This window comes from Lonchura striata, chromosome 7 (assembly GCF_046129695.1).
Source record: "Lonchura striata isolate bLonStr1 chromosome 7, bLonStr1.mat, whole genome shotgun sequence".
In the NCBI taxonomy this organism is placed as follows: domain Eukaryota; kingdom Metazoa; phylum Chordata; class Aves; order Passeriformes; family Estrildidae; genus Lonchura; species Lonchura striata.
In genome coordinates, this window is record NC_134609.1 from 11,594,415 (window position 1) to 11,606,612 (window position 12,198).

A 12,198-nucleotide genomic window follows, 5' to 3' on the forward strand; every position below is an offset into this window, starting at 1 on the left:
TTTCCTCTTCTAAAAACTCCTCATTGCCATAGGTGAGATTATAGATTCCTGAAGAGACAGACCAATGGATTTGGTGTCTACAGTGTAAGAAATACTGCTATTACCAGTTTGAAGATGAAATACAGGTAAGTTTAAATATAGTTAGGAAAATGTTAAGGTGGAAAAAGCAAAAATCAGAAGTCAAAAGACAAATACCTATTTTTCCTTTAGCAAAATGAAAGAATTTATTTTCTCTTGCTAGTTACAGCATGACCATATAAGACCCATCTATGAAGACTGAATTAGCTCAAGATAAAAGAATGCATCACAATCTGAATAAACAAATGCATTTCACTTACCAAAAAAAAAGAAGCAAATTTTTACCACAAACTACATTTTCAGCAGACTGCTGACAAAGCAGAAGTTGTGTAGTGGCTTAAAGGCTGTGTTCTAGCCAGCCTATCAAGTCTAGATATATACAAAATAATGTGAGCAGTCAATTGCTTTCACACAGTTCTTAAAATCTTCCCTTCTGTGGTTTGTAACTATCATTTTCTGAAAATTACTTGCTCAGTTACATTTTTATTATTATAGTCTAAACATGTTCTGGTTACTGTTATAAAAGAAGACAAGTACCAATGACTGCTTCACAGACTTCAAAATAGAGCAGTTTACAAGCATTACCCACATAACAAATGAAGACTTATTCAGAGCATAAAATTTATCTTGCAATGACTTTATGAGAACATGACAGTCTAGATAATGTCACTGGCAAAGAATGCTTTAAACTACGATAAACTTGGTCTGTTCAAGTTTAGAATAATAACTGGGGGGTTTTATATCATATCTTCTCAACCAGTTAGAGGAATTTATACTCAGGAGACCACAAGTGAACAGAAAGAGTAAAGTACAAAGAATATTGGAGTTAGTCACAAGGCAGAAACACATCAAATTCCAAGAAAAAGAGTAAATTAACTTTGAAGGGTTTTCCTGTACAAAGACAGCTTTTGGGATCACTAATTCAGACAAAGCCATGCCCCATTTCATGGCATTCAGCCTCCCCCCTGGAAAAAGATACAAATACATTGCAGGAAAACTAGCCTTGCAAGTTTTCGCTTCCTTTCTACATCTAGGGAATAACAGCCACAAGCAGCTCCCTCACTACCTTATAGTCAGTTTGCACCTTACTCACAGTAAGGTGAGGCATCTCTTGGTTCCTCATTCTGTCAGCAGATGAAACAGTCTGATTCCCAGGTAGTTAAGGGAACCTCTGTCCAGAAAACAAAGGGAAAGTACTGAAGGACTGCCTGTGTGCTACTGAAGTGGGCAGTCTGGTAGCCACAGCAGAAGCTAAAGGTGTGTCTGGCCTGCACCCAGTTTGTACAGCTGCAGCCCTCACCTGTGATCTGAACGTGCCTGCAAAGAGGGAAGGCCTAAGCATACCACCAGAAAAGCTCCAAGCAAGTTATCACAAAAAACCTAATGATTCAAACAACCCCATGTACTTCCAGATTCTTCCAGAAGACCAAGAAGGCCAGAACAACCTATTGATTTTCCCAGATTGAGCAGCACAAGGCACAGTAGTAGAGCACACATCCAGAGGGACACAGCATACTCATAACCCAGACCTTCTGTGGAATCCACGGGTTTCATGGCTGTGCCATCAGTTCTGTATTTATAAACATTGCAAACTCAACCAGAATAACATTTGTTGAGTGCTTTCTTTTTTTTTTTTTTCTTTTTTGAGAGGGGGAGAGAGACACCACAGGGTAACAAACAAAGGAAAAGCCTGGAAGCACTTACCAGTGCCCAGTTCAGAGTTCCTCATCTCCTTTTGCAAAAACACCCAAACGATTTTAATCCTAAAACAGGGCCAATTTCTACCTCAGGAGGCTGAAAGTTCTCTCCACAGATCCAGAAAGATGTGGTACTTCACAGCCTTTGCTAAAAGGTTGCAGAAGGCACACAATGGAACAGCTGCTGTGTTCCACTCCAGTGACAGCTACATTTCTGTGGCAGATTAAGTGGTCCAGAACCATTTTCACCTAACTCACAGGGGTGTAGTGAAGGCTGTTCATAAAGCCAGGCAATGATGGGACATACTAAGTATCTTTATACACTCTAGTACAGTCATGCTGGGTACAACACTGCAAGAACAGAACTTGAAAACTCTACAGTTACAAATTATTGTCTTTGTCCTGCTGTTATACTGCAATGTATTATTATTTGCATTTTAATGTTCCTGCATACCTTCAGGGCAGGAATCCTATTATCTGAAGTATCTCTACCCTCATGCAATTCTACAGTGCTTTATACAACATAACAGTGAAAAGCAGCCACAATCAGTATACACTAACTCCTTATCATCCTCCCTCTAAATTACAGTAGAATAATGGATTCAGTAGTAATGAGGACACTCAACTGAGAAGTTTCCTTAGATAATTTTGGAGTTCCCTTGTACACAAAGATTTGGGGAATAACAAATCTATATTTACACAAGTGTGGCTGAAGCTTTCTAACAAGTCAGACAGCTCAGCAAAATAAAGCAGCAAGTACATGCACAGCCATGAACACCTACACCCTCTTTCTGGTACAAATTTTCACTAAGAAAGTGATGAAGACAAAAACCATTCTTCCATGGGGCAATTCTTCAATTAAAGCTTTTATTTTTTTTTGCTAAAAAAGAATATAAGCTAGAAATATTAGAATGGAGAGAATGCCTCAGACTAATACCTTCTTAGCTATAATCACAAATAATTGCCTCTTCTTATACTAATGAGCAAAGCAAAATGGAAAGTAATTTAGACAATTCATTCAGGGTAATAGCTTTGTGAGCTAGTATTACTGCCGAGAGATCCATTCTCAATTTCCTCGAGTACAATAACAGAGCAGCACTAAGTTTTTCACTTCAGGGAGCTTTTCTATCCTATGTAAATATAAACAGAAATCCCATTATCTATTGATAAAAACAACAGTGTGAGTTAAATAAAGTTTCATATGTTATACTTTCATATAACAGCCAACAGCTCCTTGGATCACAAGTGTAAACAAAACACTTCACTTACTGAAATCAATGAGAAACCTTCCAAATCCTTGCCTTTGGTATTGGGGCATGATCATTATGCAGGAGACATTGTACTTCTGCTGGCAAAGCTTTTCCTGTGGGAAGGAGAAACAGATCAAGTATGTCAAAGCACTGCTGAAGTGGGCAATTGCCTGCACCTGCTACTGTCCTTGTGAAATATCCCAATAAGGTGAACAGATGCATAGGTTCAGTACCAAAGTCAAATAACTCCATGTTAATGTCTAATTTTAAGAAAGAAGTATCAAACATACCCATCAGAATATTTTTTAAATTACTTAACTACTTGGCATCTTAAAAATTAAACACACTGTCTGAACAGCATAATACAGTTTAAATGCTGTAAAGGAGAAAGACAGTAATAAGGAGGAAATATTTTCATGCTTCACTGACCATTCTCTCAAGGATATGGAAGTGGATGCAATATCCATTCACATGGTGAAGCTGTATTTTCTATAATTGCTACACTAAGTGCCTGCAGGTTTTCACCTTTTTTTTCTTTTTTATTTTTTTTGTCTTCTCTCTGAATATGTGGTCAGGGTACAGCGCAGGAACCCCATATGTGCAGAACTAAGAAGTTATACTTGAAGCATATTAAGTTTTTCAAAGTTAGATGCTTATTACCAGAGCACAAATCAAGGCCGAATGCTCAGAAACAAAAGCTTTCAGTCAGAATGAAGTTACATACAGAGGCAATGGAGACAATTACTGTTTAAGAGAGCAGAAGCTAAGATTAGGAAGCTGTTCTAACTACAGAAGTTTATAGGTTCTTTCTAGTTTATTGATAAGAAGGAAGAGCTTTGTTACCTTTAAAAGATTACACCCCAAAAACCAGCAATAGGCAGTTCTGAGGGAGACCAAAGCAACCAGAAATATCCAGGTCAGAATAACTGACAAAGAGCTGTGGTAAGCACATGTATAGTTTAAGACACCAGCTACCATTTCAGTCTCCACACAAGAGGACACTAGACCAGTGATGACATGACAGGATCACATGCCAGTACATTCATTCCCAAATACTCCATCTGATACCAAGCCAGATTCCACAAGGTTGCTTAGATTCTACAACATAGTTAACTATTTTCTCTGTACATGACTCCCAAACTCTCAAGATGACTGCTAGTAAGAAGTCCACATCCTGGCAAAAAGTTTATAAACAGGTAAGAAAAGCCAGAGCATTCCTCCTAGCAAGAGTACACACACACATACTCTATAAAAAAAAAAAAAAAGGAGGGGGGGGGGGAGAGGGGGAAGACATAGATGGATGACATGCAATAATTTGAGATTAAGATTTTTCTCTAAGTTTTGGTGGTGATAATATTTATGATCATCAGATCACATTGTGATCAACACAGGCTTGCCAAAAGCAACAGGGGTAAAGCGGAAGAAGAAAATGTATCCATTGTTCGAGGGAAGGTGTGCTAACAACATCCTTCACTCAGTAAAGGTAGGACACAGAGATCCATATGGCAGCAAGGATACAAGGGTTATTGATGTGTTAGAAACCATGGAAGTGCCTGAGAAAGGTCACATAGGAATTGGAGCTGCTCCTCCCAAAAAGGCAGCAGGACTGAATCGCCCAACTCGAGTGCACCTACACCAACGCACACAGCTTGGTCAACAAACAGGAGTAAATGGAAGCCATTGTGAAGCAGGAAAACTATGACATAGCTGCTATCATGGAGCCATGGTGGGATCACTCACACAACTGGAGTGCTGAAATGGATGGCTAGACATCCTTCAGATGGGATAGGTGAGAAAGAAGAGGTAGTGGGGTAGCCTTGTATGTTTAGGACTGTCTTACGCTTAATCAAAGTGATGAAAGAGTATTTCTGAGGAAGAAGTGGAAGGGTAACAGGGCAGATGTCCTGGTGGGAGTCTGCTATACACCACTCAACCACAATGAAGAGGCAGAGGAATTATTCTATAAGAAGCTGGGGTTAGTCTTGTGATCACCAGCCCTTGTTCTTGAGGGGGACTTCAATTTACCAGCTATTTGCTGGAAACAGCACAGCAGAAATGAAGCAGACTAGGAGGTTCCTGCAATGTGTGAATATAACTTCCTGATACAGCTGGTGAGTGAGCCAAAAGGGGAAGGTACTCAGCTGGACCTGCTGCTTGAGAACAGGGACTGGGGGGTGATGTGATGACTGGAGGTCATCTTGCACACAGTGATCATGAAATGATAGCTTTTTTCTTCAAGAAATCATGACCGGGGGGGGGGTCACTAGAACTGCTACCTTGGACTCCCACAGGGCAGACTTTGGCCTGTTTAGGATGCTGGTTGAGAAAGGCCCTTAGGATGAAGTTCTGCAAAGCAAAGGAGTCCACAAAAGCTAGACACACTGAAAGAAGGAAATTTTTAAAGATACAGGAGCAGGACATCCCCATGTGCTTCCAGATGAGCATGCTGAGAGAACCTGACTGGTTGAGCAGAGAGCTTTGTCTCAAGCTCAGGGAAAATGAGAGTCTATCACCTTTGGAAGAAGAGGATAGGCAACAGGAGGACTTCAAGGGTGTTGCAAGTTTTAAGGACAGTATTAGAAGGGTCAAAGCACACCTAGAATGCAAATGGCCACTGGCACACAAGTCAAGAAAAAAATTGCTGTTATTCTATACCACCTACAGAATCACTGGGGGTGGAAGTTAAGGAATTCCCCACTTCCAAGAAAGGGGCATGGTTTTGGGTGGAGGTAAGAGTATTCAGAGGGTCCACAGGCATTTTTGTCCTTTTCCAGAGGAATGGGTGGCAAGCAATGCAGTGCAATGCTGCTGGTCCTGACTGGAGGGTTGTCCAGCATTTTTTTTCACTGTCTCTGGCTTGAGGGGGGAGAAAATGTGGGGGAGCAGTAGGTCACCTCTGATGCATTGAACATTTTGCATGTAATCACCCTTTTTTATACACTGTTTTATTAGTATTGTTGCTCTTACTGTTCAATTTCTTATCTCATTACCTTTCCAGTGAATTGTTATCCCAACACATAACCTTTGCATTTTGCTTCTGTCTATCACTGGAGGCAGTGGGGAGTGGCTGCATGGGGTGTAATTTCCAGTTGGGCTTAAACCACAACAATGAGGAAAAGGCTGAGGTACTTCATGCCTTCTTTGCCTCAGTTCTTAACAGCAAGACCAGCTGTATTCAGGGTACCCAGCCCCCTGAGCAGGAAGATAGAAACAGGGAGCAGGACGAAGGCCCTGTGATCCACAAGAAAAGGCTTAGTGACCCATCATGCCACTTAAAACATCTACATGTCCACAGAGCCCAAGGGAACTGTTGGAAGAGCTCACTGAGTCACTCTCCACCATTTACCAGCAGTTCTGGTTAACCATAAAGGTCCCAGTTAGCAACTGTAAAACAAAAAGTGGCAGAAAGAGGATTTGGGGAACTACAGGTCTGTCAGCCTGACCTCTTGTGCCAGGGGAAGGTCACAGAGCAGACAATTTTGACTGCCATCACATGGCCCATGCAGGACAACCAGGGAATCAGGTCCAGCCAGCTTGGGTTTATGAAAGGCAGGTGCTGCCTGATTAACCTGATCTTCTTCTATGACAGGGTGACCCACTTGGAGGAGGAGGGAAAGGCTGTGGCTATGTTCTACTTGGGCTTTTCTCTTATCCCCATTATGTAGTGACAGGTTGAGAGGAAATGGCCTTGAGTTGCATCAAGGGAGGTTCACATTGCACATTAGGAAAGCTTTCTTCACTGAGAGGGTTACGAAGCATTGGAACAGGCTGCTCATGGGAGTGGCAGAATTGCCATCTCTGGAAATGTTCAAAATACTTGTAAATGTGGCACTTGGGAACACTGTTTAGCAGCCACCATGGCAGTGCTGGGGTAACAGACAAACTCAATGATCTCAAAGGGATTTTCCAACATGAACCATTCTATGATAAGGAGCAAAAATCAAGAGACTCACCTTAAGCTGCAACACCTTAAGTAAATGGAGAAAATAAAATAAATAAAAAGGCTAAATAAAAGCTGACATGTCTGTCACAAGAAGTTCTGACTGACATTAAAGACAGTGTAAATTGTGCCTACATGTCTCACTTTAATTTCAGCAAGGTCCACCTTTTGGAAGGATGTGGCCAGACATCCAAGAGATTACTGTATAATATCCAGGTACTCTGACAAGACTTTTGGGTTTCTCCTAGCTACTGTTTTCCCACAATTCACTTATTCAAGAAAGAAAATATATAGTCAATAGGAGGTAGCAAATCTAGGATCAGTAGTGAATTTCTGAGTAACTGTACCTATTCAACACATCCCTTAGGGGCAAATTATGGACAATAATGGAAGCTTTTCCCATTGCAAGCACATCTAACTATAGTTCACCATTTTTCTTGGTCATCTTTGTCAAGATAGTACACTTAAGTATTATTTTTGTCAATAGCAGCCATCTATTACTTGAAAATCAGCTACAACTGAGACATCCACTCTAAACAAGGCAACCACCATGAAGTCAGGCAATGCATTCTTACATGGGAGCAGCAAGTAACTGCATTAGATCAGACTGCACACAAGAGAGCAACAGCACTGTCCATTTACATCTAAATAGCCAGCTAGGGCTGCCAGCAGTCAAGCCATGAAAGCACATCAACATTCCAAATACCTGCAACTTTTACAAGTTAGATTTGGCATACTAATGAAAAAACGTTGGGGAAGGAAAAAGATTTAAATATTCAGCTGAAATCACAACAAATTTTGGAAGCAAAATCCCCAGACAAGAAAAAACCTATCCCCATCCATGTGGCTGAACAAATTCTGAATTTGCATCAGAGGCAAGAAAGTACAATGTATTTGAGACAATGCACGTAATAGTCAAGATTTACAGAGAGCCTTTCAAGCTCATGGGTTTTTTTTTCCAACTTCTGATTTTTCTTTGCTTTTGGGAGAAGCATTAAGGAGAGCAGGACATTACAAATATTAAATAAACCTATTTTTAAAATTTTTACCTTAGAGAAATATCCAACTAAATGGCAGCCTTTCTCATCATTTTTTGTAAGGACATAGAAGAGGAATGGTTCAACATCATAATACAAGGTTTTGTGGTCCAGAAAGAGCTTAGCTAACAAACAAAGATTCTGACAATAAATTTTGCTCACATTTCCATCAACCTAGAAAAGCAAGATAGATGCAGTTATTTCCATGGCACCAACAAGTTAGGACAAAACAACTTACTGAATCAACCATATCCTTGAAGGAAACATGAACAGTATGGTGTTACAAGAAACAAACAAACAAAACACATCAAGATTCAAAAGAGAAATGCTCCAGTTTCTTCTTAAATAAGAATCCTCCAGTAGGTGCTAATTACTTTGCCTTTTTAAGTAACCACTGAGCATCTGGATTTATTAAACCAAGTAACTTCACCTTTTAGTTGTTCAAGACAGACTTACCTCTTTCTTTTTATTCCTGGAATGACAATGAGCATGACTGGCAGATAGCAAAAACGCACTAAAACTGCCTTAAATTGGTTTGCTAGAAGGCAGTGGAGTACAACAACTTCAAAAAAAAAAAAAACAAACCAAAGAAAGAAGTGTATTATGTTGAATCCTTAAGATGTAAGGCAAATAAATGAGTAGCAAATTACATATCAATCACATCAATGTTTTGGATAAATTAGACAAGACAAAATTTCCATACCAGGCTAAAATGTTATTGAGTGAGAGAGGTAAATTTCCTGGCTAAATACTACAATTAGTCTAGGTATATTATGAGTGAAAAGAGTCAAGCTGTGATTCCGACAGCTACAGAAAAGCCAGACACAAATGCAGATTTCCTAGATCAATTAGGTACTTCCTGAAAGGCTCAGTCAAAGGCAACACATTTCTGAAATAATCTTAATAGAAAGGTTTGCTTGTACTGATGTTTTTGATAATGACAGTAGCTGTATTTCATTCAGAGAGAAACAAATGACATGAACTGTGCAGAAAAAGAAGCCATCTTCTATTCGAGTTTGTTTTGAGTAAGAATCCTAGTTACAAATCTAAGCAAAACCCATCCTTTTGGATATATTTAGGGATTTTAAAGGAACATCAGTAGTATAACTGCATTAAGTGGATTGAAGAAAAAACATTCAACGAATAGCTACTGCTCTTTAAGGCATCAAGAAAAACTTGTACATAGCTCTTAAGAGCCTGTTGAATACATCAAACTCTTACAGCACACTCCATTGTCCAGATGATTTTTATTACTTTTCACAATTATTAGCAAGTGTGCAAATTAAATGTGAACACTAAGTAAGCAGAAATTACCACTGGCTAAGCTGTAAGCCTGAAAATGCAAATTATGTGAGCTGTCTTTTTTAGTAAGAACATTTGTACAGAAATGTAAAAAAAATTCTTAAATTCCAGGCAAACACAGCTTGTTCATCAGTTTTAAATGTGAGAAGCAGGGAAAAAAGAGGGACAGCAAGCTCAAAAGGAAGCATCTGTCAAAAGTTGCTTGGCTACAGCATAATAGTAAGCTATGTCAAAGTCTGCTCTCAAATCTGTCAAAGTCATCCTCTGGGCAGAGGTACATAAATCACAGAATGCCAAACTTATTTCCATTTCTCTCAAAAACACAAAGCATGAAGGAAACCACAAACTCTTCATTCTGCCTAAAAGAAAATGGTTGCACAGAATTCTTGAAAGGATCTATGAAGAAGGACATCAACTAAGGACTGAGTTTCTACAGCAGTCAGTGACAACTGACATTAACCTTTGAAATAAAAAGACCCAAACCAACTACATTTATTTCAGAAGGCTTAACACAAGTGCTTACTGAAGCACCCAAAATAGACAAAGGGAACAAAAGCAGTGGAGATAGAGTTGGGACATGGCTTTCACAATACTTTGTTTTCCATGTATTTCTTGCAGCAATCCCCCACCTCTCCATCCCCTTTCTCAGTATTTCTCTGTACTTAACTTTATTTTCTTAAGAATTTTTCATTTACATGTTACCAGTGGTTAATAACAATAAATGAGAAAGTCCAATTTGCCTATTGTATGCTCCACAATTCTTAACACCTACTAACAGAGAAAATAAAGTTATTTTAAACAGTCTAGAGCAATTTCATTCTTGATAGGAAAAGAGGTAATTCTATTTACAACATAAGTCTTTTGCTGGCAGTTCTTCAATATTTATAAAAACTGCTCAAGTCAGGAAGGACACAATTTTGAAGCAAATAGTTATTTAATAGCACAAACATAACAAAAAGAAAAAAAAAACAAAACCAACCAAAACCAACAAATACAAATATCTTGTTCTAACTTTAAAAAAGACTTCTAGACAGAATCTAACAGATAATGGCAATGATGAAGCACAAAGGACATTCATATAATTTGAAAATACAAGTCTGAAGAAGAATGACATCTGCAAGTAAAGAGAAATTATCAATACAAGAATCTCAATAACACTGTTGAGAAAAGAAGTCCTAGTAACCCCACCAGTCTTTTCTGTTATTACAAACTGTAATAATGCTTGAGAAACTGCAATGTGAAAGTTAAGGCACAGTTTTAACTGCAGGTATGCTATAAGAAACACAGAATTCTCTTGTCCAGGATATACATAAAACCTCATACTTAAAATAAATCACCTCCCAAAAGAATAACATAGATTAATAAATCCAAAATTGAGGTTGTGGGGTTTTTTGTATCTCACAGCAAGTTTCTCAAACATCCAAAATGAAGGCAGAAGCACTCAGGAGCTACATTTGTGATTTTAGAACATGTAAGAAGCTGCTTTACTTGCTTTCATACTTTGGGACCACTTATGATTAGACTTCTCCCTACACCCAAGACACTCAAGCAGCCAGAAATGAATGGGTGTGAAGGGGTACTTTTGCTGAGAAGGGAAAGGCAAACCAATCCAAGCTGAGAACTGCAAAGGAAGCCCTAGGACTAATGCTATTCAAGTATCTTAAAGAGCTTGGATAAGGCATGAAGTACTAGTAAAGAACGAATCACAAAAGAACATGGTAGGGTAGGATAGAATTGGGAAGGTGGATTTTTTTTTTGCAATATAAGCAGAATCTCAACTTGCAGTATAAGAAGAATTTCCAAGGAAGTACTTAAGGATGTTAAAGTATTCACTAGCTCTACAACTAGACTTTAACATCTACAAACTGGTTATTTTACAAAAGCTTATACTTTTGATACACCTACCTCAAATACTGAAAGGTCATTTCTCCTGTAGATTTCATTGGCTGGAGGATGAAACCAGCCACATTTCTCCGAGTGCCTTAACAAAATGTTTTTACTTTTCATGTATTTAAGACAGAATTCACACAGGTAAAGCTTTGGTAATCTGGAAAATTAAGAAGACATTTTATGCAACAAGGAAAATTAAGGAAGAAATTTTATACAAAAAGTTCATTACATTCCATACACAAAGTTACCACAAATGAAAAAACCTTTCTGTTCAAATGTAAGGTATCATACATAAATGCTGCTAAAGCATATATAAAGTAAATATATCATTAAAGTGAATGATAAAAAATACACACATTACTCATCAGAAAAGGAAAATAAGAAACAACTAGCTTCAATTGGGTGAACCCAATTCAATAGAGTTGTGCCATGGTCAGTTTGTGGATCAGCCTCTGGAACATCTCACTCACTTCCCCCTTCCCACCCTCCACCCTAGCTTTTCTTGTGGTCTCCATCAAAGTGAACACACTGGAGTAATACCTCAAATTTCATTTTTCCTGTTCCTAATAAATATAAAGAAAGCACAAAGCAAGATACAGGAGGAGCTCTTTCATTGTAATTTTCCTTATTTTGTTTCTGGGGAAGGCCTGGAGATGACATTTCCTCCCACTGTCTTCCAAATACTTTGGCAAGACTCTGGCAGGATTTTACCCTCTCACCTCCACCTAAACCATCACTTTACTACAGAAGCCAACCCAAAGACTTCACATAAAGGCAAAACATCTCCCCTCCACAATCTCCACAGCACAGGCAACATAGACAAATACACTTTTCTGGGCAGGATCCAGATCAGACTACACACAAATAACCCATATGCCCTGTGTTCTACATACCATCATAAACCACTCCCTTTGCTAATTTTTATGGCTACTTACCTTCATTTTTAAATTACTGAATCAGTGGAAGACTGCTCTAGAAATTAACTAGTCTGCAAAGTATTAGAG

General features: G+C 38.8%; 1 protein-coding gene across 7 annotated transcripts in view; it reads right to left on the minus strand.

Moving 5' to 3' along the window:
- KAT6B (lysine acetyltransferase 6B) overlaps window positions 1-12,198 on the minus strand; it is a 104,827-nt gene that overhangs the window by 26,542 nt on the left and 66,087 nt on the right. For all 7 annotated transcript variants that reach the window (XM_021549135.3, XM_077784577.1, XM_077784579.1 and 4 more), the window contains 3 exons: window positions 11,210-11,351; window positions 8,015-8,176; window positions 3,045-3,138 (listed from right to left, as the gene is read on the minus strand). In XM_021549135.3, coding sequence (XP_021404810.2) covers window positions 3,045-3,138; window positions 8,015-8,176; window positions 11,210-11,351 — 398 coding nt within the window. The remainder of the gene's footprint in view (window positions 1-3,044; window positions 3,139-8,014; window positions 8,177-11,209; window positions 11,352-12,198) is intronic.